At 32.4% G+C, this 26,699-nt stretch overlaps 1 protein-coding gene across 4 annotated transcripts in view; it reads right to left on the minus strand.

Moving 5' to 3' along the window:
* The window catches only part of LOC126736885 (regulator of G-protein signaling loco), a 199,111-nt gene that overhangs the window by 45,600 nt on the left and 126,812 nt on the right, over positions 1-26,699 (minus strand). For all 4 annotated transcript variants that reach the window (XM_050441494.1, XM_050441495.1, XM_050441496.1 and 1 more), the window contains one exon: positions 7,967-8,083. In XM_050441494.1, the coding sequence (XP_050297451.1) occupies positions 7,967-8,083 (117 nt within the window). The remainder of the gene's footprint in view (positions 1-7,966; positions 8,084-26,699) is intronic.

Raw genomic sequence — 26,699 nt, forward strand, 5'->3', positions numbered from 1 at the left:
TTCAGCTAAAAACTTACTCTATAAAACATAAAAGTCAATCTAAAGGTGAGTAATATATACAGGGTGTTCCGTTGATCATGTTACAAACTTCTATGGCAGATAGAAAACGTCAAAAAAAAAACAAAAGTTCATATAAACATGGGTCCGGAAAAGCTTCCTCAGGGAGCTAGAGCTCTTTGAAAATAACCTTTAAAAACTAGTTTTTTTTATAGCTCTGGAACTACTTTAGCTACCGCAACCAATTTTGAGAGGTAAATTATTGTTAGTACGTTTATTCTAACCTACTAAATAAAAAAAATATCTACCAGGGGCTTCAGAATCAGGAGAGTATTTGGTAAATTTGGACCCATTTCTTTAAGACTTTAATTTCTGCCCCAACATGGTTTGGACATTAGATTATGATGTTCCTATACTTTTTACATAAAAAAAGGTGCTCTTAGTAAAAGTCGGCAAATATCACCGTTTTTGTGGAAATTGACTAAAACCAAACTAACATGCTGTATCTTGAATTAATTATTTTAATAATAATAATAATGCTAATTCATTGCCACTGTCAGTATTTTTTAAATTTGTCACTGTCAGTATTTTTTACATGATATTAATTCCCTTTTTATTACGGTTAAGTAATGGATTACACTTTTGCTGAATACGCTGATATGCTTTTAATTTATGGGGAAGTTCGATGTAATGGTAGAGCTGCTTCTGGACTATATGAAGAGTGGTTTCCCGAAAGGCGAATCCCAGCTCACACACTTTTTGAAAGGGTCAATCAACGGCTCAGGGAGACTGGCTCTGTTAAAATAAAACGCCAAGATAATGGCGCGCAAAGGAACATCCGAATCCCGGATTTTGAGGAAGAAATGCTTAAGCGATTTGAAGATAACCCATCAGTAAATACTCGAGCTGTTGCTGATGCGATGCATGTAAATCATGTTAGGATATGGAACGTTGTTAATGAACAGCTTCTTCGGCCCTACCACCTGCAAAAGGTGGAATCATTAGGACCCAATGATTTTAGGCCCCGCGTGAATTTTTGCCAGTGGTTTCTTGACCGGTGTACAGAAGAACCTCAATTTCCAAAATATGTCCTTTTTACTGACGAGGCTTTATTTACAAAAGAAGGCATTTTTAATTCTAAGAATAATCATGTGTGAAGTGAGGAAAACCCTTGGTGGATGATGAATACCCATGGTATTCATTTTAGCAGCTATCAACATAAGTTTTCGGTCATTTGTGGGCCGGCATTGTTGGAGAACGCTTAATTGGTCCAATTATGTTGCCTCCTCGTTTAACGGGAAATATTTATTTAATTTTTTTAAGAAATGTACTGCCAGAACTATTAGATGATCTGCCCCTAAATATACGACAGAACTTATGGCTACAACACGATGGAGCGCCAGCTCATTTTCCACTTATTGTCCGCGAGTTTATAAATGAAAATTTTGGAAGGCGCTGGATTGGCCGCGGAGGCCCTGTCACCTGGCCAGTGCGCTCACCAGATTTGACACCCTTAGATTTTTTTCTTTGGGGGCATATGAAAAGTCTCGTATATGAAACTCCAGTCGAGTCAGAAGAAGACCTGGTGGCCAGAATTTCCGCAGCTGCTGAAGTAATCCAAACCACGCCTGATATTTTTAACCACGTCAACCTTAATATGGTGCGTAGATACAATAAATGTATCGATGGTGGCGGCCGGCATTTTGAGCAATTAATATTTTAAGTTTATTTTTGTAATACCAATTTTTAATAAAATTTGTTTACGTTTCTAAAATTGTTAATTTGTTGGTTTTTTAGTACACTTAAAATCATTTAAACATTTTATGCCTCAAGGTAATTAAAGTGACAGTTAATTAATTTAAGTACCAATTTAATAAAGTGGCTACCTTAACTTTTTTTAAACATTTATTTTATATTTACGCCAGATTTTTTTTTTAATTGTTTATTAATAATAATAGATAATTCATTTTTGTATCTCATAACTTGCTTTTCGTCAATTTTCACAAAAACGGTGATATTTATCATTTACCGACTTTTACTAAGATCACCTTTTTTATGTAAAAAGCATAGGAACATCATAATCTAATACCCAAACGGGCAGAAATTAAAGTCTTAAAGAAATGGGCCCAAATTTACCAAATACTCCCCTGATTCTAAAGCCCCTGGTAAATATTTTTTTTATTTAGTAGGCTCAAAAGAATAAACGTACTAACAATAATTTACCTCCCAAAATTGGTTGCGGTAGCTAAAGTAGTTCCAGAGCTATTAAAAAAAAACTAGTTTTTAAAGGTTATTTTCAAAGAGGTCTAGCTCCCTGAGGAAGCTTTTCCGGACCCATGTTTATATGAACTTTTGTTTTTCTTTTGACGTTTTCTATCTGCCATAGAAGTTTGTGACATGATGAACGGAACACCCTGTATATGTTTTTGAGGTTAATTTTTTTTCAAGGTATTTTTTTTTAATTTATAAGCCGTAGGCCCAAAAGCTTAAAACACTTTACCATATATATATTTTTGCACCTTGTATAAAAAATAACAGCCTCTGGTTCTGCCGAAATGTAGGCAAACTCTATAACATACTGTACTTTTAAAAATAAGCAAAATTATATTACTTATATTACTTATTAGATTTTATACTTAAAAATTAGAAAAAAAAAACAAAATATGAAACTAAACCTTTCAATATTTTCTCCCAAATTTATACTATGGAATATGCGAATATGTCCTCAAACAGAAATAGCGCAATGCGAAAACTCCCATTTCTCTGCGATATTATGTCTGGTAATTTTTACTACCAAGGCTGCCAAGCGAGTTTCATCATTCCTACGTATGGGGGCGCCACCTCTTAGCTTCTAAATTGCTAGATAAAGCAAAGAACGGCTGGCTGCCGCGGTCACGAAATTTTATACAGTATTTGCGCATCTTTTTCCTTTTCAATCAACGACGCCACACATCCCAACCGTGCCCGATAGGATTTATGTCAGGGGATTATAAATTCTGTAGTGCGTGGATACACAATAGGTTCCAAAATTTCATCTCGAAATGCGTTTATTATTAAAAACCCTTCAATAGGAACCAAATTAGTTCGAAAGCCTATCGAAGCTCTAGCCCAAACCATCAAAGTTCCGCCTTGGTACCACCAACTTGTTGCCAGGTGTTCGTCCCACCCTCAGCCTTCCTGAATCAGGACATAAACCAAAAATTGATTCATTGGTAAAAAGACGTATGCCCATTCATGCTCTTGCTAATTTTGTGTTGCATGTTCTTCCGCTCATCATAATTTCCTATCGCTTATCAAAATGTTTATGGGATGGTACTGAACGCCAATCTTAAAGATTGGTCTTATAATAAGCTATTAAAATAATTTTACTGAATTAATTATTAATGTACCAAATACGCCTTAAAGAATTTAAACTATCTATTTAATATGAACAAAAATAACTTAATATGATGTGATAAGGCATGGCCAAACAAACATCCAACAAATAATAAACACAATTTATGCTGGAAATTTTTTTTCATTTAAAAATAAAACAGCATTCCTTGTACCATGACCATTTCAATGTATGTATTTAAGCTAATTACTAACGCTTTAACATAACAAATCAATGAAATTATTATAAGACAGCAATGCATGTCCAGTTAAATTACATCGAATTCAATCAGTTAAATGAATAACTATGTTCATCAAAGTATACTTGTAACCAAATTCTTTTGTCCTACTTTCTTAACAAAAAGATACCAATATTTCTTGATGTTAATGTTATTGTGTTAAAAATGTACTTTTTTATACAATGCAAATTAGCACACAGGTAAACTAAACAATAACAATAGACCTATAAAAAAGGAAAAAACATTGATGTTCACACAACACCGGAACTACGGTACGATCGTTACGGGTCAGGTTGCATCAGTTTATTCTGAAACTGGCTTGAAAACACTTAATGTACATTTTATGTAAATTTTGTAAATGTCAGTAAAAAAGTACTTCACTTCATTTTTGTAGTTGAATTGTTGTATATCAATTACGAGACTTAATGATGTAATTAATTGAGATGTAATTAATCTTATGAACTTGGCAACAATCGTAAAAATACAAGGGCTATTGTTAAAAAACAAACAAAATTGAATATATTGAGAAAGTTGAGTGAAATACAAGCAATGATCCACGTGGTTTCAAAAAAGAAATCAGGAAATATTTTACAAATTCTGTTTGACAAGAGTAAAAGATCTATTTACAATTTCTAGCATGAAATAACAGCAGTGGAAAAAAAAGAAATACATGGAAAGCTTTAGATAATATTAATAATTATGGTAAACAAAAATAATATAGTAATACCAAGTCATATATGAAATCCTGCAGTTATAAACAATGTTTTCATAGAATCTGTTGATGCTTTAGTTATAGATTAGTGATGATTACATAAATAAATATAAACAGGTCAATTCGACAAGCAGGTTGCATTTTGCACCTTTCTTAGACATTGGTGTTTTAAATGCAATGTTTACTATTAAATCAAATGCTTGTGAATCTAATAGCGTAACGATCCAAATGATTAAACTCTGTTGCTCAGCTAAAATTCCTTTTCTTACACCTCTTTTTAATGAACGGCTAATTCCCTCAGTGAAAATCATTTTGTGGTTTTTCCCTTGCTCAAAAATAATAAATTAGTAGGGATTTCTGACTTAGGACATATAATTTTGTTGTGTGTTCTAAGATCCTCTTCAATCCTACCTCTTTAACCTTACAGCAAGGAATTTGTCATGATAAATCACAAACCTCTGTGCGCTACATTGAGTTATCTCTTAGGTAAGACTCTTGCTATTTATTATTGATATGTATGATATGGATTCTATTATCAACGATTGTATGGTTCAAAGTTACGCGGAGGATATTAAGATCTATATCAGTTTTTCTAAAGTAAATGCGGACAAAGTTAATATTCTTAAAATATTGGGTTACGACTGAATCCATTTAAGTCAGTCTTAATATACTTGGCTCCTGATTCTAAGATCAAAGGTTTTGTGTGATTTTGTGTATGGCCAGGAATTGGTAACATCCAAAAACAGATTAAAATGCTTGCATAATTCTTATATTCGTCTATTTACAATTTAAAGGCCCATAATCACGTCAGATACAAGTTACCTAGCGTACTAAAATGGTTGAATATGCGGAACGGACAGTACATTTCGCACTCTATACCTGAGTACTTTAGAGAGCTTTTAAGTTTTACATTTTCAACGTAGATTTTCTTTTGTTGCTTCAGAAGTTAATAACAATTTGTTTTACAATAAGTCTCAACATTTTTGTTTGCGAGTTTTAAAACAACAGATTTAGGTTTAGTGAATATTGTAGCATTTTTACCGTTTGTTAAGGTGTGAATTAAAATACTCGATGCGTAAAAACAAACAGTCAACTGATTTATTTACACACTTATACTACTAAAAATATTTATGTACACTGCATTTATTAAGTACTATTTATGTCCGATTTAAATACAGCACAAACATTTGCGTTATTTTTCCAATTTTCTTATTTCATACAGGTTATTTTTTGTATTTAGAGCAAGGATGATTGGAGTTGTAGCGTATTGTTCTGTGTTGGTTTGCGATAGACTGATGTTCTTAGACTTCCATTGTTGTTCTTTACCAGCCACATTATCTAACAACAATTTTAACAAGTGAAAGAAACTTCGGAGAAAATCAGAATTGCCAGAATACCTACTAGACACCAAAAAACGTCTATACTAAATCTCCTGTTAATGTGGAGAGACGTGGCGACCACTGGAAGTTGGGATAAAAGAACATCGAAAGTGGACCCGAACAGGAAAGGCTTCCAAAGATTTTGTGCAAAGAGCAACATTGTAAAAAAAGAAGATGCCTGTAAGCAACTTATAAAAAGCAAAACTAAGGAATATTCAGCCAAGCCAGTGTTGATATTTCCAACATCTGGAGACCTAATGAAACTCAAGCGCCATGTCTGAAGCATCACCACACGTCATATACTCCTACAAACGCCTCTGATATACAGTGTGGTGACTTTAACTGAAATAAATTCAGTTAAAACTAATCAAATTTTATCTCGCAAAATTCCTGAGACCCATCGATTTTTGTTTTTTTTTTCACATTTCAAGAGAGTTTTTGTATTTTTTCACCTACAGGAGGGGTCATATCATATTTCTTGTTTACAAAATCCGGAAAACTTGGCAATAGAGATCTAAGATTTAAATTGGTTATATTTAATTGTTTGTTAGCCATTTATTGCCTGTTAATTATTGTTCAATCTCAATATTATTAGTTAATAATTCTGTAATCTCTGTACGTAATTGTTTTAATATATTATTATTATTTATTATTTATTATTTATTATTTATTATATTATTTATTATTTTCAATATATCTCAAAGGTAAAACGAGTTGACTTATTTCTGCTTGCAGCAATATTAGTTTCACAAAAAAATGGCACAGGTTCGCTAAAACCTTAAAGTTCTATCATTAAAAATAACCAAGATACCTGCAATTATAACCAAAATGGGACACAGTGTACATGTACTTTACTAAGTTCAGTGAGCTAGGTGGAAGAACAACATATCTGTTTTACTTAAATATATAAACTGAGCCCTATTATTATTAAAATACTCCTAAGACTACAGTATTAGTTAATGCCTTTAATGTACTTTTGGTAACAAATTTCGCCGTAAGCGAATCATCATACCTATATCAAAAAACCTATTTTTTCCCAAAATTATAAAATTTAAAAAAAACACAATATTTACAATATAAAAATTTATTGACAAGCAAACAAATAACAGTTATTAAAATATAAATAACTTAGATGGATAGTGACATCTATAAATAAATAAATAAAATACATAAATCAAATACTGACAAGAATCACAGATTACTCGACTAAGGTTGGACATTAATTTTATGGTAAAATAATAAAAATAGATAGTTTACGTAAGGGCTTTTTAGAGTTTTGCTTATCTCAAGAGATTCTAAAAGATAAAATTTTCTACCCTTATCACTTGAAGTAATAATTTTATGCCATCCTCCGGTGGAAATGACTGTCACCAGAAGCGTTTAATAACGAACTTTCCACCATTAAGTTAATTGCTAGAAATAATTTGTACCCAATAAAGTCTATCATGAAAATCATCCTACAATAGGTACAAATTATCCTACACTTCGTCTCGGCTACCAAGGATTTTTGCGCCGTTGAATGTCATTTGTCCTTTCTCATCCACAAATACTTTAAAAAAGCATATAGTTAAAATTAAAGACAAATTATATCCTTTGTTATCTTTCTGTCTTTACGAAATTAAATGCCAGGAGTGAACAGCAGTCTACGTGTGTCAGTCTGGCCGGAAAATTTCGCAGAGAATCAAAAAATACAAACATCAGTTTTTTAAATACCTTAACACTAATTTACCTAACAATTTCAAAATCTACTTTTGCCAATAGTTTGTTTGCCAAAAAACATTAATTTCCACCGAAGGATGGCAGAAAATTATTACATGCATGTGATAAGGGTAAAAAACTTGATCTTTTAGAATCTCTTAAGACAAGCAAAGTCCTAAAATGCCCTGACGAATGACATATATTTTTATTATTTTACCAAAGAATTATTGTCCAACCTTAGGTGAGTAATCTATGATTCTTGTCAGTATTTGATTTATGTATTTCATTTATTTGTAGATGTCACTATCCATCCAATTTATTTAAATTTTAATAAGTTTTTTTGCTAGTCATTAAATGTTTATATCGTGAGTGTTGTGTCGAACGTCCAGTAAGTGTTCTATTTAAGTTTTATAATTTTGGGAGAAAGATGAAGATTTCTGCTATAGGTCTGATGATGCCCTTAAGGCGAAACATATTAACAAAAGTACATCAACTGAAACTGTAGATTTAGAGTTTTTTTTTTAACCTGGATAGTAACGCCATAATAAAAAAAAGATCGAAGCGCTTACCGCAAAAGCGTGTAGTCCTACAGGATCCTCCAGCAGCTTCTCGAAGGAGGCCGCCCAGGTCGTGGGGGATTCGCCCTCATTCCTTTTGCAACCGACCCCGCCACCGGTCCGGTCACACTGAAACACAAAATAGTCGATCAGCATCAACATTAAATTTTCTTCCGGTGTAAACCGTCCGGATATATCAAACGATCACCGAAAACTGACGAGCGAATATGCTGCGTGGTTGACCGCCGATTTTAATTAGCGTTATAGCCGTAATAAAAGTACGGCAATAAACAACGCGCATTTAATTAATGGGTTAGTTACTGGAAAGTTGTTACATATTTGTATTGTTGATAAGAAAAAACATTTTTAATATTTATTTTATGGGTGAGTTGATGGAGAGGGCAATTGGAGTAGCTAAATCGAGTTAAATTTTTAAAAAGATAGAATTCTTGAGCAAATAAATATATTCAAATATTTTTGTATCTAACTGTGCTTTAAAAATATTTAAAATCTCAACAAGTTTTTTCTATTTTTCAAAATTTGAAAAATCTGATGATTTTTAGACGCAATGGCTGGAAAAATCATCAGTTTTTTAAAAACCCGATCGTGTATTTCCTCATGGTTTTCACATTAATTTCAGGATTCATTTGCAAGAAGTTGAATTACCATTACATTATTACAGTCGGAACACGCATTTTTCCATTCAAAAATTTATTTTTTCAGAGAAATCAATAATACTGTGATTATCCAAATCAAAACATGCTTTATTATCATAAAAAAGTATTTGTGGACAAAGCTTCCTGCTAGATAAAATATTCAGTACTTAAAGATTAACTAAATAATGATTAAAAAGTAATAATAAGTAGCAAATATGAAAAAAATAAAAAAGAAGATATTAAATGTAGCAAAATGCAATCCTTTCAATGGAAAAGGCAAGCTAACAGAAAAGTTATCACCAGAAACAAAATTAAAAATTGAAAAAAAAAACAAAGCAAGATCAAAAGCTTGCACACATGGTTTAGTCATGATCAAAATAATCAGTAAAACTATAAAATGCTTTATTTTTAAGAAGTAATGCAACAGATCTTTTGAAGCAAATCAAAGGTTATTTATTTATTTATTTATTTATTTATTCATTCAAAGCCTTAAGATACAAAACATGCATATAGGTTGAGTCACACATTAAGGAATTAAAAATAATCAAAAACAAAAAGTCCTAACCTAGCACTAAACACTAAAGATAATATTATAAATTAATAATAAAATTCACGATAATATACACCATTTCACCATACCATTTTATTCCCTTTGGCATAACCCCAGCTTTTAAAACCAATAATACATTAAAAAGCCACCTAACTAAATCTAAAGATAAATTAACCCCGCTATCTTCTCCAGGTGTTTAGGAGATTAAGTGTAAAGAGTGCCCTGCAGTTTACGTTGGCCAGTCTGGTAGGAAGATTTCCACTAGGATTAGTGAGCACAAGGCCCAATATAATAAATTTGAAAATACCGATATCACAGATCGGCTTTTGCTAATTACCTCCTTGACTCCAAACATAATTTTCCTGACAGCCAAAATATAAAAATACTTCATCAGTGCAATAAATGTAAAAAACTAGACTTGCTGGAGACAATGGAAATTAGTAAAGCTTTTAAAAGCCCAGATCTGTCCTGTGTTAATGAAAGGTTTGAATTTGATGGCCACCTAGTTTTTAATAATCTTAAATAATTTTAGACTCTCAAATGATTGTTAGATTTCTGGAATTTATAAGGTGATTTGATTGTTTAGTTGGGTTCTTTGTACATAGATAGTGCCACTTTATGGTAAGCTTTGTTTATTTATATGTTAGGTGTTTTGTGTATGTTATGATAGGTTTTTGTTGAATTTTCTTTCTTCGTGTCAGATCATCTTAATTATTATGGTCGGGCGAAACATATAACCTTTGTCGTTTTATTAAATGTTTCTGTGATGCACGTTCACATCAGTTTGAACAGAAAAACATAGAGTGTAGTCACAGTAAGTAGAGACCCAGTGTAATGAAAAATCTTAAAGTAGTCACTATGAGAATTATTCCCAAGTAAGACTGATTTATTTTCCTTTCTACATGAATTGAAATTGCTAAGTTTTTGATGTTAGGTAGGGGTGTATAAGCTTTAATTGCCCTATACATTGGTGAGTTTTCGAACATAGCACTTACAGGATGAGAAATACTAAGGGATGAAGCATATCTATTCGGAAACCCCCTGTTAAAAAAGACATTATTTATGAAGTAGTGTTCGTGCTTTGTAGCAAATAGAAGTAGCTTAAACTAATAAAGTGAGTAAATTGACATTGGAGCAGCATGAGCTCTCCAACTCAACACAAAATACGATGAAGCTATTTTTTCACTTAAGTAATTGATGTAATAACACCAACCTAAGCCTGTATCTATATTGATTCCCAAGAATCTTGTAGACCGGACATTTATTATGCAATTTTCATTTGTTCTTATAAGGTAGAATTTAGGATTATGACGGATTAGAGAAATAAATGAGAGCTGATTTTTGAGAGTTAATAAATAAGCCATTGTTAATACACCATTATAAAATTTTATTAGAGTGGGTATTCATGTCTATAATAAGGTTTTCCTTTCTCATATTGGAAACTGTAAAGTCATCAGCAAATTATCAGCAAATGGTGATTTTGTATTAGCTTAATTCACTTAAATATTCAGGCAAGTTATTGTAAAATAACAAAAAAAGGAGCGGTGACAATATTACACCTTGCGGGACACCGTACCTTATAACTTGAATGGTCGACCTGAATTTATTATTGACAATCGTGCCCATACTAGATAAAACCTGAACAAATTGCCGCCTATCCGTTACATAAGAGATAATCCAATTCAAGGCTGGCTCTGGAATGCTAAACGACTCAAGTTTAAAACTTAAAAGGTGTGTTAACAAGATCAAAGGCCTTAGTCAAGCCATAATAAATTCCAAAAAATAGTCCATCTTTTCTCAAACAGACCGGCATACATTAAATAGTAATGAAACAAAGTCACAGAATATACCCTAACATAAAAAATAAGTATAACGATCTTAATAAAAATTATAGAAGTTTAATAAAAATATCAAAACGCGATTTTACCAATAAATACCTTACCAATAAAAATTCAAAAAATATTACAAGAGACGTTTGAAAAATTATTAAACTTTAACATTCATAGGTCGACCACTAAGGACAATTTACCTCCCTTATGTGTTGACGTTGATATGATACAAGATCTTCAGATCATTTGCATCATTTTTAACAGCCACTTTGTAAATGAGGCTAATGCAAAGTAAGGTAATTTACAATGTAACATTTGGTAACTATGTATTTTAAATTCTATTCATAACTTTTTCCTGAATCCTGTCACTGAATATGAAGTTCTTCTACAGGTTTCAAAAAAAATTTCATGTGTCCCAGATGAGATTCCTTAATGACAAACTTATGTTTTCCCGCCTAACACATTACTTTTTAAAATTTATTATCAACATATATAGGAAAATCCACTGCTCTGTTTGAAAGCATAAACCACATATTTGAACAACTTGATATGAAGCGTTTTGTTGCTGGGGTTATTATGACTTTAAATAGTAATGAAACAAACAAACTCTGAGTCACAGGACTCAAATTTATTAAAATAAAAGTCAAAAGATTACACATGTTTCGCCCATACTAGGCATCATCAGATCCACTTGTGTATTCACTAATAAAAAGAAAGAAAAAAGAAGCAGAGAACAACACTTACTACATGATACAAGTTAAGGGTAGAAAATAAGTTAAAACTAGCAAAATCGGACGGAGACTACATATTAATATTATATAAACAAACAAACGAAACACGTGTAATCCGTTGACTTTTTTTTAAATAAATTTGAAACCTGTGACTTAGAGTTTGTTTCATTACTATTTAAAGTCATAATAACCCCAGCAACAAAACGCTTCATATCAAGTTGTTCAAATATGTGGTTTATGCTTTCAAACAGAGCAGTGGATTTTCCTATATATGTTGATAATAAATTTTAAAAAGTAATGTGTTAGGTGGGAAAACATAAGTTTGTCATTAAGGAATCTCATCTGGGACACATGAAATTTTTTTTGAAACCTGTAGAAGAACTTCATATTCAGTGACAGGATTCAGGAAAAAGTTATGAATAGAATTTAAAATACATAGATACCGAATGTTACATTGTAAATTACCTCACTTTGCATTAGCCTCATTTACAAAGTGGCTGTTAAAAATGATGCAAATGATCTGAAGATCTTGTATCATATCAACGTCAACACATAAGGGAGGTAAATTGTCCTTGGTGGTCGACCCATGAATGTTAAAGTTTAATAATTTTTCAAACGTCCCTTGTAATATTTTTTGAATTTTTAAGGTATTTATTGGTAAAATCGCGTTTTGATATTTTTATTAAACTTCTATAATTTTTATTAATATCGTTATACTTATTTTTTATGTTAGGGTCTTTACTAACTTGATACAGCCATTGATTTTTTAGTTCTTTAGACACGCTGCTAATTATCTAAAGTGTAATCCAATTTTTCAAGCTTTTTCTCTTTAGCTTTATTTTTTTCAGGAAAAGAATGATAAAAGGTTTTGTTATGAGATTATTAGGATATAGGTTTTATTCAGGATAATGTTATTGTTTGTGCAGACTTTATATTAATTGGGAGATTTAGAGTTAAAAATCGTAATACTTCTAATCTTAATAAATAAGAGAGTTGTTAGTCAATTCACTCTTTGGAATGAGCATTGGAATATTGAAGATTTGTCTGGTATTATAGGGTTTTTTAGCAGGGTTCGTTACGTACTTGAAGTAAGTCCACCCTCTAACTTTTGACGTCGCAGGGTATCCGTCAACCCCCTTCACTATTTCTTTGTACAGTTATAGGAGAAAAGTTGACAAAAAATGCCTCGGACGCCACTTTAAGTACTTAAAGGAGCTTAGAGTCCCCTCTAGCCTCTCGGGTAAGCCTTTAAACAGTGGAGAAACAAGGTAGGTATTGAAAGTAGACTGTCCAGTTATTATGAAATCTTATTGCTAATAATCTTTATTATTATAAATACGGTAACAGGTTTGGTTGCTTAAACTAAACGAACAAATGTTTCCTTAAAATCTAACAATCTCACATTACTAATTTCTATGATTTAGCACAGGCAGTTATTTGGGAAAATGTACCGGAAAATTCGGCACTCCACTAATGACGCAAAACAGTAAGATTAAAGGGACGGGGTTATACTGTTTTTGTACAAGCGGTTACGGATGACATTCGTGAAGCAAAGCCAGAAACTCAACACCAAGCGAGCGAAGCAATCTCAATCAATCGGTCAACATTTACCCCTGCCCTGTTAATATACAGATAGTAATTATAATATCACGGACCCGGTTATAATACTTGTCACAATATTAAGAGGACAAGTAATAATAAACGCGGCTACTGCCCGTCCTACAAAACACAAAGAAAGATAGTGTCCAAACAGATCAATAAAATAAATTAAACGGAACGATACGGCCACGGACAGAGCAGAAATTAAAAAGTCAACAATAAAAATTATTAATTTAATTCACAATTAATCCGCAGTGAGTGTTTCTCTGTTTCAAACAAGAATATAACTTTTCGCGAACGGAATTAATGAAACGTTGTTCTAATCACCCGTTTACTACCTGCCCTACAAAACACGAAAATTACTGGTACTTCGTTCGAAAGGTATTGTACGACCTTACTGCGACGAATGTGTTAGCTTGGTGCAGTGTTGCCACCCTCGACCCTAACGAATTCGGTAAAAGGTTCGTAAAAAATCGGTAGATTTTGTAAATGCAATTGAGAACATATTATTTTATATGATATAAAAAAATAAGCTTTTAATTTAATCCTCGTAGGAGTTTTTGCCGTTTAAATTGAAATCTGTCATTTTTGAAATAAGGTTATTTTTAATAGGAAAAGTATGGCGTAAATCTTTGTCAATCAATTGTTTGGTATATAGCCGACCAGAAATCGTTTTTGTTTCAAGGCGATTCCTCTGCTTTGTTTTTAATTAATTATATGTAGAAAATACTCTCTCACAATTTGCAGAAGAATGAGGCAAACATAAAAGGTTTGCTACAAAATTGGAAAGGGTTTTAAATACCTGAACATCTCCTGATTTTATTTCCTTAACAGTCAGAATGACTCAACATTACTACTAAAGCTTTGTATTTCTTTAGTGTTTCTAAGCAATCTCCACTCTCCATCTAAATTTTGGAAATTTCTTTCATCAATTAGATGAGGAAAAGATAAACCAACATCAACAATGGATGGTATGGTACCTTGTTTTACTTTTTCAGGGTCAAGAATTTGAAGTTTTTAAAAAATGTTTTTCCTTAAAGGAAATCTTAGGGTTATTTGGCTACAGGCTTCTATAAATCAATCCACGTAGTCTAAAATCTTTGATTTCGATGGCCGGTAAATTAAAATTTAATATAGTTAGATTTAATATTGTACGGGTCCAAAGTACATATTTTCTAGAGGTTGAAAATTTCGTGGGTTTTTAAAATCGATATCTTCTATTTGGGTTTTAATTATATATTCTCTATGAAGGAAACAATCAAAAAAGGTTTGAAGCAAATTAGTAATTTTTTGATATAAAGCATGTAATTTAGGAGATTCTGACTGTATTTCACAATTAGGTTGATTAAAATAAGGCAAAACATTCCAAAAATTGAAAATATAACTTATTTTTTCAATAACTAAAAACTAAAAAATATAACTTAGTTTTTGACGGGGCAGTTAAGAAATTTAGAATTTACAAGATGTGAAAAATTACATTTGTTTAAGTACCAAATGCAATTTTTCAAACCCAACTTTTGCCACTTTAAAAACACTATACCTACCTGTAATAAGAAAAACCATTGCACTATTAATACTCACACAAAAGTTTCTATAAAATAAAAAGAAGCGTGTAATATTAAAATCAAATAAACAACGTGAAATAGCACTAATAATCCTCACTTTATAAAATAGAAGAAAATAACCTTATTATATCGAATATCGAATTTAACAAAGTGAAATCATGTTATTCGTAATTTACGGCACAGAAAACAGACCAAGGACCAAGACAATTTTCCTCTTTGTGTTCTGTGATTTACGGGGACTTTTTCAGTTGTCGCTTCACGACTTCGGGGATGCACCCAGTCATAGCCAATCTCTTGCCCATCCTCATATAACAGCGCACTATTTAATACGACTGAGTATCGTAAAAACTAAGAGATGGCGCCATATTATTTAGACATTATGCTTTAATATTCCTTTTTTTAATCGAGAACCTTACAAAAAAAATATTTTGGGTGGTGAGGTGCATTATGGCAATACATAACAATTTAAAAAAAAAATATTTAGCAGCAGAGACAATGTTTAGAGTAAAAAACATTGTCTCTGTTTAAAGTAAAAAATCGGTATAAAACTATGGTAATCGGTATATCGTAAAGTAAACGGCTAAATCGGTAGATCTACCGAAAAATCGGTAGAGGTGGCAACACTGGCTTGGTGGACCTGGAGCCTTTTTATACCCATGGCAGGAATTTAGATGCCGACGACTGACGAACATCCTCGGAATCAATCGTTGGATAAAAATGCAATTGGGAAAACTCAATGAAAATAGAGTTTTTCGTCATGAAAGCGGTATATATTTATAGGCTAAGACCTTATATGGTAAACAAACTTAGTTTCAGCTCTCAAAACCGGGTATTTCTAGGTGAAAACAGCGGGACAAAAGTTGGACACGCATGTGTAAAAAAAAACGGCTTTTCAGGAAAACTGCGGGAAATCGAATCACGATTTATTTTATATTATATTTTGCAAACAGGGCATGTCCCTTTATTTAACAGGGCTTCCCAAGGTAGGAAAACCTTAAAACTTGCATAATAATATATGTAAACATTGCAAAAGCATAAAAGGAAAGTTTATGAAAATAACTGGAAAATTGGAAGCATAGTGATGAAAAACCTCTCAGTTTTAAGCATTCTTGGTTCTATACTGTCCTAAGAACAACTAGGGCTGAAAACATTAAAGGCCAGGGACTACAACATACGGAGAACTATGTATAACCTATAAGAAATCGAACCTTGCCATGGTACTATCAGGCTAAAAACCTCTTTAAGTTGGTTTCTTTATGTATGTTTACGATTACAAACCCCTCATGACTCACAGGTAAAGTTAAAAATGCACCTTTTTGTTATGTAAATTAAAAATTTAGAGATTAACCGTTTTCCAGATTTATCTCTGGTAAGATGGAATTTGTGTTTTTTACAAATGAAGCACGTTGTTTTCAATATAAACAAAGAGCACAATGTTACTGTTTAAATCCATAAACAAAGGACTCTCGAGGTGTTTTACGATAACCATACCTAATTGCTCCTTTCTGACACAGAAAACTAAAGATATATTGGCTGCAGCAACACCAAAAACCATTTTCAAAGCGCAAGTGACTTTCAATAAGAGAATGATATACTAATTTAGCAACTTCACATCCAAATTTATCTGCGACAATCTTAACAACATAATACCCACAACACAGTTTCATCTAAAAAGTTTCGATTCTTGGGCCTTAAGTCTGTGTCGGAATCTGAAAATTCTAATAATTCAGATTCTTCTGACGATTCAAAATTACTCATTTCCTTAATGTGTGTTTTTAGGCTATTCCAACAATTTAAAATACAATTTCAAAACGAATATAACGGATTATACAAAACACAAACAACAATTTAAAGGTTATGTTCATATTCAAAAGACCGGCGTTGATTGGCTACACGAATTCTCTAACACTTTGCTTGAAATAAATCCGAAAACAAGTCTGACGATCAGATGTTGAAATTCTGTGCGAACGCATTTTACTCTATTGCGCATGTTTATTTGTCAAAAACATGCTTCTTTCTGCTGTAAGAACAAAACTCAAGATACGAATCATGTCGAAACATCGAAACATATCTTTTATTTTGGTCAGGACGCAGAGTAACATTAAGATAAATTAATTATCTTTCAGTTGCTGAACATATAGAAAAGATGGTCTCTTCGGTTCGAATTTTACTCGTCTTCAGACACCACACGAGAAATATGTAATTAAAATGGAGAAATGAAGAAAAAATGCAGGAAGTATACATATTTTCTTTCAAAATATAACGCGATAGCGATATCATTTGAATAGGTCAATACTCAAAAAGCGTTTCGCACTTGACTATTTTTTTGAAGAGCTATGCGAAGACGATTAACACCTTGAAGACCAACATTCGTTATGTTATCACCAATATAAGACTTCCACTGCTGCAAAAACTGATCGTAAAATTGAATTTGGACCTGATTCGCATATTCAAATTAAAATAGCAAAGAATTATTTTATGGATAAAGCCAAATTCATTCCAATTAACACTATTTATCTGTGTTTTATTTTATTTTTTATTATTCATTTAAAATTCTATGCCTTTAAAAAAACTTACTGGCTAATTATTAAATAACAATATTTATACCTCTACTAATCCTAAAAGCTTCGTTAACTAGAATTACAACCATTATTAATCAAAAACTACTGTTAGTGCAAAAACATATATATATTCTTAACAGCAACAATAATAAACTGCAAAACAAATTCGATGCTTGTAGTTTCAGTTTTATTATTAACGTCAATAAATTTCTAGGCAAATATAAACTGCATAGATAATGTATGCAACACGAAATAATTAAACTATGATACGTAGGTAATGTACACATACACGGGTTCTACAACAAAATGGCTTTCTCGGAAACTATTACGATTACCTTTTAATTTATGGTAAAAAGAAATAGAAAATTGTTATGAAAAAGAATAGATACAAAATTATTAATGTTTATTTATTTATTTATTTATTCACGAGATTTGCCGGAAATTACAAATTTGGGGCAAACACCAGACAAAGTAACTACTTACATTAATAATATTATACAGCACTTAAAACATAAGCTACAAAATACAAAATAATCAACCTACAAAATTACCAAAACTGAATGTCAACTAAAACAATATTTTTTAAAAAACACTCCTAATCAAACTCGCAAATGACTTTTAAAGCATCCTAAAGAGTTCAACATCTATAGGAAAAGAATTTGCTAATTTAGAGTCTTCAGAAATTTTAAGCCCAGATTAGTCCGCCTACAGAGTTGATTAAACGTTTGAACATATCTCGTTTGCTTTGTTGGAATAGTAAGTCATATGAAAGCAGTAGAGGACTATCCACTAGAGAGTTCATAAGTTTAAAAAACATCGCGCAAAGACAAGCGCTCATGAAGAGTTCCATAGTCATAATGAAAACCCTCCAGAGGCATAATGTAAAACTTAAAAGCTTTTCAATTTTGTGAATGTGACAAGTATAAGCTGGATTCCATACTGAGGAACAGTACTTAATAATAGGTCTAAATAGGAAACAATATATTGAAGGCTAGAATTAGCATTGCCGTGGAACTATGGACAGTTTGTTTGCTTGAAATACCTCTAATGCAATGATACCAACTGCTTATATACAAATGGCAAAAAAACACACTTTATAATATCATACAAATTTGTCACTTATTGTGACAGGCGCAAAATAATACTATTCCTCTTTAATAAAATATAAAGCATTTTTTTTCATAAAATATGATAGGATACTCTATAAAGAAGTCAACATTCAAAGTTAAATGAATGTAGATAAGGTCCTTATATTAGAGAAAAACGCAACAATATCGCAACACCGCTCGATCGCATTGATTCCACCGACACAAGTAATCTTTACCAGTGACGTTGTCAAAAAATATTTACATGACAAATATTTATACATATATTATCAATAGATTATGCTTTAAATTATAAACAATATTACCATTTATAAACTCTTTATGCGTTTTTTTTTTAAACGAATTCATTAGAGTAAAGGTTTTTTATGCATTTTTATGGAAATTAAATATTTTATAATTATTATAGATTTCTTAATAAGTTTTTATTATTCTACGTTTATGACGACGGTTGTCGCTTGATATGATGTTATGACAACATCGGTATTTACTTGTCAAAAGATCGGCCTAAATCGCCTTTTTCTTTTTTCAACCAAAAACTACAGAAAAAAACAGAAAACTTCACAAATGCCGAATGTAAATACAAAGCCATTTGTCAAAATGACATTTCACAAGATGACATCAGCTTTTGCTTGCGGTATGGCCATTTCAATTTTTTTAGGAATCAGAATGTTAATTTTTTTTACTTTGAAGTTATTGTTTTTGCGCTTAGAATATCATATACAGTATCGGACAAAATTAGAGAGACTCGACTACTTACGTCTTTTATGTAAGATAAAAATGATTAAATTCCTCTTTTTGTGCTGAAGGATGTTATGTTTTGAAGTAGTTTAAAAAGGCACTAAAATAAATTAAAAAAAAAACATTTCTCAAGATTTATTAGGAAAAATAAAAAAAATGCAAAAAATTCTGTGCGACAAAATTAGAGAGACTTATCCTTAAAGTACATTTGTACCCTATACTAATGAAACTAACCTAATACTTTGTCCAGTACCCTTTATTCTGGATAACTTTTTCACATCTATTCGGCATCGATCCAATGAGATTCGAAATTACAGCCGGATCCATTGATTTCCAGGCATTCTCGATTTCTTCAAATAATTGAGCACGATTCCCGATGTTTTTACTGCGAATCTTTTTCTCTATAATCTCCCAAAGATTTTCAATTGGGTTCAAGTCCGGCGATTGCGGTGGCCATTTTAAAACTTGAATTTTGTTAGCCAAAAACCATTCCTTCACAAGTTTGGCGGTATGTTTGGGGTCGTTATCGTGTTGGAACGTGAATCTTAGCAGCATTTCCCATTCGGCGTAAGGCAACATTACATCTTCCAGTATAGTCCATCCATACATAAATCTATCCATAGTGCCCTCAATTTTGTGGATAGGACCCATTCCATAACCCGAAAAACAACCCCAAACCATTAAATTGCCACCTCCGTGCTTCACAGTACCAGAAACATATTTTGGATCAAGCCTTTTGTTTGCTGAGCGATGTACAAACTGCGCTCCATCACTTCCAAAAATATTATATTTAGACTCGTCGTTAAACAAAACCTTATTCCAGTCCTTAGCTGTCCAGTAACGGTGACGTGTTGCAAATAACATTCTAGCAGCTACATTTTTTTTTGATAGATAGGGTTTTTTTGCTGGTCTCCTTCCAGGAAGCCCCGCCTCCACTAATCGCCGCTGCACAGTCCTGGATGAAACCCCAGGCGCCTCCAATCCAGCCAAAATCTGTGTTGAAGATAGACGCGGATTATTCTGACTTAGTCGTTTAATTCTCCTGTCCAGCAGTACTGAGGTTTTTCTCTTGCGGCCACCTCTTTTAAGGTTTGTCACTCTTCCACGGAGCTGATAATTTTTTATTGTTCTGGAAACCATTTGTTTAATGACGTTGAATTGCTCTTTTATTAATTTTTGTGAGCGACCTGAGTTATAGGCTTCTATAATTTTTTCTTTTAGGTCTATGGAATAATGTTTACCACGAGGCATTGCTAATGATATTCTCAAACTAATAAACAGAAATTAAACTAATCGCGACTTCAGCGAAACTAAATACAAAATGAGTCTCTTTAATTCTGTCGCAGTAATTTTTTATCAATGTTAAAAACATTCTTTAAATAAATGTAAACATGAGCTACAAAAATGAATTGTTGATAATAGAATTTTTGTCAACTCCGGTATACACTGCTTAACAAATATTAATATTATTTCAAGTACAAAAAATTGGAGTTGGCAAATAAAGTCTCTCTAATTTTGTCCGATACTGTATATATTTATACTTTTTATTTTTAATCCAAAATCTAACATCAATAAGTTGAATTAACATTATTATATGTGTTGATACATAGCTGAAAATCGATGAATATGTTTGTAAACAAAACACCCCCTTGCCCCTGTGCACTTGTTAAACTTAAACAAAGTTGTTTACTAACTAATTCTAGACATGCCATTATATTGACAGCACAGCTCCAGCCTTATTTCCAAATCAGCCTGCAGTCGAAGGTAGTCATGAAGGGATGATACAAACCTAAAGCACTTGAGGTCATCGGCAAAACATAGAAATCTTAATTAAAGGAAACACTTAGAAATGTCATTAATGAAGACATTAACCCTAGAACGCACGCGGTTGGGTAAAATATACCCATGCCTTTTTCTTTGGTCCGTATTTTTGTGAAACGCGCGAATATCCGCCCTCCACCTATAGTACCTTCCTAAAATAGATTATTCGTCAATTTTGTTTCGGTGACCATCGCTGCCGGACGCTTAAAATTTTTTTGTCTGCTATTGTTTTTGGCTGGGTAAAATCACCGAACATAAACTAGAATAGAAGGATCACTCTAAGCGCCGCCCAAAATGTTGCCTTTCTCACTCGCTTTCTGATGCTACTCTTTTTTGCTGCCCGGTGGCGACTGCGTTATACAGGGGCGTCTTCAATATTAGAACTATAATAGCGTTGTGCGGAAATTTTTTAATTTAAAAATGCCGGCGATATGTTGCGTAGATGGTTGCAGGAGTAAAAGGGGATATACATTTTCTTAAAAATAAAAATGGATTAGTTCACAGAAAAAAATACACGCTTTTCTTCAGTATTTCTTAAATATCTCGGAAAATTGAGATCCTACAAAAAAATCTAATAAACAAAAGTTGGTTTAAAAACAAAAGATTGGCTTTTGTTTGATTTATCTAGATGCTATAGGCGCTAAGATACAACTGTGTGAACATAACCCCTTTTTTTAGATAACAAAATATAATGACGTAAAATAATAACGTGAAATAATAAAAAAAAAAACGTTTTTTAGACAAATATCTAGCACATTTTTTCAAGTATGTACTATCAAAAACTTAAAAAAAAAACTTGATTGTAAGTCATTAGCATAAAAATTAAAAAAGTTAGGAATAAAATAAAAATAATTGCAGTTTTAAAAAAATTTATCAAAAAAAATTATGTATTTATTTCAAAAATTAAAGCATAGCCTTCTACAATGGACTATATAAAGGTACCAATAATATGTTCAAAAAGTATCAGCGATTTAGAGTACATTTTTTTTTAAATCGTGATTTTAACCTAAAAAATGCAAAATTTTTGGTAATATTCTGTTATTAGTGGTGGTTTTTAATAGTGAAAGCTATCCGATTTATTATTAGTTGCATTGCAATCATTTGAATGATATAAATTTTAGCCACTTATACCGTCTAACCATACTTAAAACTGCATTTTTTTCGTTATTAAGGGTGGTTTGTAAGGGTTTTAGTTTCAAAATATTGATGTGTACTATAATCCCCAATGTAAAACTATATTTATCTTGCATATTTATATGAATTCTAGGTTGTAAAACACCTATTTTCGTTTTATTTTAATTTTAGTGGTTTGTTCTTTCATCCCCTATTTTAAAAGCAAATAATTAGGCATTTAATAAGTTTTTTTTATTTAACTGCCTTTTTATATTTCACTGTTAACGAGTTCCATATGCTGAGTGTTGTTATCACATTATTATGTAAATTTTATTAAATATTTAAAAAATTGCTATATTAACGAAGTTATTATTAATTAAGTGTATGTAATATTAGGTAGGTAGTATTACACGCTGCCCGCCGCGATGTACGAAAATACTCCTTATTAAAAATGTTTCAAACACCCCCCCGTATCGTAAAGGATTGCCGCCGAAACTAAATAATGATTTACGACCGGGTAAAAAAAGTCGGCACTGTTTAGAAGTCCCTACTTCAAACGGCCGCAAGAGAGTGAACCTACTGTCTTGTTCTTTATACTGTGGTAAAATTTACCCATAGCGCGAGCGGTTACGTTCCAGTTTTTAAGTGTTTTGTTACCAACAGGTAAGTGTTATTTTTTTATTATTTAGGTGATGTCTGCATTGACATATTTTTTGCAGGCATAATATTATTCTAACAAATGGATAAAAAAACTGAAGATTAGTTGCTAAAATGGTACGACGAGTTAGAAAGTGACCAAGGCGAAGATATTCTAGGAGGTCAGGAAACAGATGAAGAAGATGATCTACACATTAGTGATCACGACTCGGCTTCAGAGGAGGATCCTTTTGAAGAAAATGAAGCAATAATGAACATACCTGATGATATTCCCCTTTCCAATTTTGTGCGGAACTATGTCGGACGTGACGGAACTAAATGGAATAAAGATCGACCAAGTCAAAATGTGCGGACGCCTAAACACAATAAGGTAACTGATCGACACAAACCAGGAGTACGTCCTGAAGCGAAGCAAAGACGCCTCTAAAATCTCTTAGTCTTTTTTTATCTAATGATTTGCTTCAAAAAATTGTAGATTACTCCAACATTTACATTGATAAAATTAAACGCCAGTACTCACGTGAACGAGATGCTTTGCATACAAAGTTACATGAAATAAAAGCCGTTATCGGACTTTTGTACCTGGCTGGAGTTGCTAAGTCGTCACATGTCAACATATACGATTTATGGGCAACTGATGGTATGGGTTTGGATATATTTCCTGCTGTGATGTCGATATCTCGATTTAAATTTTTGATGAGATGTCTGCGTTTCGACAATATTTTGGATCGCCAAGAGCGAAAATTAGAAGACAAATTAGCTCCAGTTCGTGACATGTTTGAAGATTTTGTCCAAAAATGTCAAAACATGTACACCGTATCAGAGCATGTGACAACAGACGAAATGTTAGAAGCCTTCCGTGGGCGATGTGGGTTTCGGCAATATATCAAAAATAAACCGGCCCGTTACGGAATAAAAATTTTTGCCATGGTTGATTCAAAAAACTTTTATAGATCTAATTTGGAAATATATGCAGGTAAATAGGCTCCGGGACTATACTATCTTGGTAATTCGGCATTTAAAGTAGTGAAGAGGTTGGTTTTTCCCATTTTAGGTACAGGACGTAACGTGACCATGGATAATTGGTTCACTAGCGTTTCTTTATCCGAAGAGTTAATGAAAAACCATAACCTTAACATGGTAGGCACAACAAGGAAAAATAAAAGAAATACCAGTTGAATTTTGCTCTAAAAAGAAGAAGTCTGAAATTCCTTGTAATACGTTTGGTTACAAAATTATATAACTTTGGTTTCGCATACATCACCAAAAGGAAAATTGGTTTTACTACTCTCAACAATGCACCATGATGATGCTATAGATCTCGAAACTAAGGAAAAATTAAAACCTGAAATTATTACTTACTACAACAAGACAAAAGGCGCTGTTACAATACAGTTGCAAAATTTATATTTGTCGAGAGCATCAATACTGTTTTTGTGAAAATTGTGCAAAAGAAAATGTTTCTTAGATTATAAGTTGAAAATTTAACGTATCTATAATTTAACTTTACGCTAATATTAAAGTTTTTTATGTATTTAGTTAGTTCTATTTACTTGTATTACCTGAAGGTTTAATAAATATTTGAAAAACCTCTTTGTTTAAATATGGGTAAATTTTACCCATCGCGAGCGTTTGCGTCTGAAAACTAGCGCGACCTCTGTAGGGTTAAACAAAAGGGAACCCACAGGGGACCCCTAGGAAACACCTAAAGGCCTTTAGATTTGAAATTGGGTACCCTTACAATTTGAGTGCAATCTTTAAGCTGCCTCTGAATCCACATCAACATACTACCGCCAATACCAGCAGCTTCCAATTTCTAAATGAAAACAGTATGATTGACCCTGTCGAATGCCCTAGAGAAGTCGGTATATATTACGTGGACCTCACCGGAACAATTCGAAATCTCCGACAGATAATCAACATATGTGAACAAATAAAGATCAGTAGATTTTGCTCTGAGGAACCCATATTGTTCCTCCATGATAGTGCAAGATAATAAGTTCGGTAAAGATACAGTGACAATTTTTTTTAATAACTTAGGAATGGTGCTAATGTTACATACTGGCCTATAGTTTGTAACATCTTGCCTATTTCCAGGTTTGTATATTGGATTTAAATAGCTGACCTTCCAAGATATAGGAAAATTCCAGTTGACAATGATTTATTAAAAATATGATTATAAAACTGTAACACTGTAACAAAGCTGAAGGTAATCCCTCAGGACCAGGGCCCTTATACGTTTTTAACTTTATAATCTCTTCGTATATCGAAGAAATCGAAATTTTCAGATCGGCAAAAGTAACTGGGACAAAAGATAAATCTTTAAGTCTAATCAAGCCCGCTTTTTTGCTATAATAAGTTGCAATATGTTATCTACCAAAGCTGTTACTGAACTCTATCAAAAGCTGTGTCTGTGCATTGCTAGAGCCATGAGAATAACTCTTACACCAGCAGTAGCTGTACTGGATTTATAGCTAATACCTTTTTATATAAGCACAATTAACTAAGGAGCTAGAAAATAGGCTGAAACAATGCCAAGAGGTCATGTGAATGTATGGTATGTCATCAGATAAAATGACTCCTCTACTTTAAAAGACTTTTTTGTAACAATCGCAGAAAACTGGTAGGGAGTTTGTTAATAAAAGCAGACCGGGTGTGGCCCTGACCGCTTAATGATCAAACCCAGACGAAAATTGTGAAGATTTTAAACAAATTTTAGATAGAGGTCGCGCGATACGACACTATGCTATATACTGGCCTGAAAGACTAAGGTCTTGCAATAACTTGTAATAACAATTCTATACATACATAGCACGATAAGGTCTTTTGAACTTAAATGTTGCCTACCCCCTATATTCAATAGAGAAGGCCAAAAAACGAGAGAGGACTAGGGGAATATTAAATCAGCGAAGCGTTGTTATTCTCACAAGGCCTATGACTTTTTGTTTTATGCTAATGCATGATATCTCGACACCCAAGAAGGAAATTGGTCAATCGTGTATATCCCAGTAAGAAATACCAGCAATAAAAATTATAAATAATTATTCAGACAGGCATAAATGCATAAATGTCCTAGAAACCGGGGCTCTGTTAAAAAAAAAACTAATTAAAGAGGGTACCAGGTTATGAAGACTATTCTTTTTAAAGTAATATTAGATAAAATTACTAAGCAAGAACCTGACATTAAAAAAAATTCAGAAAACTTTTTTTAGGCTATGTGATGAGCATCTACAAATAATTATGCAAATCAGTATGCAGACTTAAGGCTAGGAGACGCAAAATCAGAAATAAGAATCTTCTTGCTCCTCCATTTATCTATATAGAGGAATAAAAGATATTGCAACTATGACGTACGCTGACAAGACTCAAATATTACTAATTTCTACATACAATTCATTTCAGACAGCTACTAAGCTTATTGAAAAAGAACATCTTTCTCGGTTTACATATACTAGATACCAGAAAAGCGGTATGCATCCAGCCATAGCATCTTAGAGAGGAAATAGAAAGAATATGCCACAAAATGGTTAGTTATTTAGAAATATAGATATTTCATTTTAATTGTAGAAAATTCTATGCAAAAGTCTGATACTTTCACGAATGTTTACGTCTAGATTGTCTAGAATTGGTTCGTTCTGGGAACATTCCAAAGTTTAATTCATATTTACGTCTAATTAGACACCAGATAAAATAGGCTTAGACATATAGCTCCAAATACACTACTTGCCAATTTCCTTTTTGGTTGCCGAGGTATGCAACAAAATATCATAGGCAAAGCACTCTCAATCTTCTCTACCTTCAATTTGGGTCAAACTCTAA

This window comes from Anthonomus grandis, chromosome 5 (assembly GCF_022605725.1).
Source record: "Anthonomus grandis grandis chromosome 5, icAntGran1.3, whole genome shotgun sequence".
Taxonomy (NCBI): Eukaryota; Metazoa; Arthropoda; class Insecta; order Coleoptera; family Curculionidae; genus Anthonomus; species Anthonomus grandis.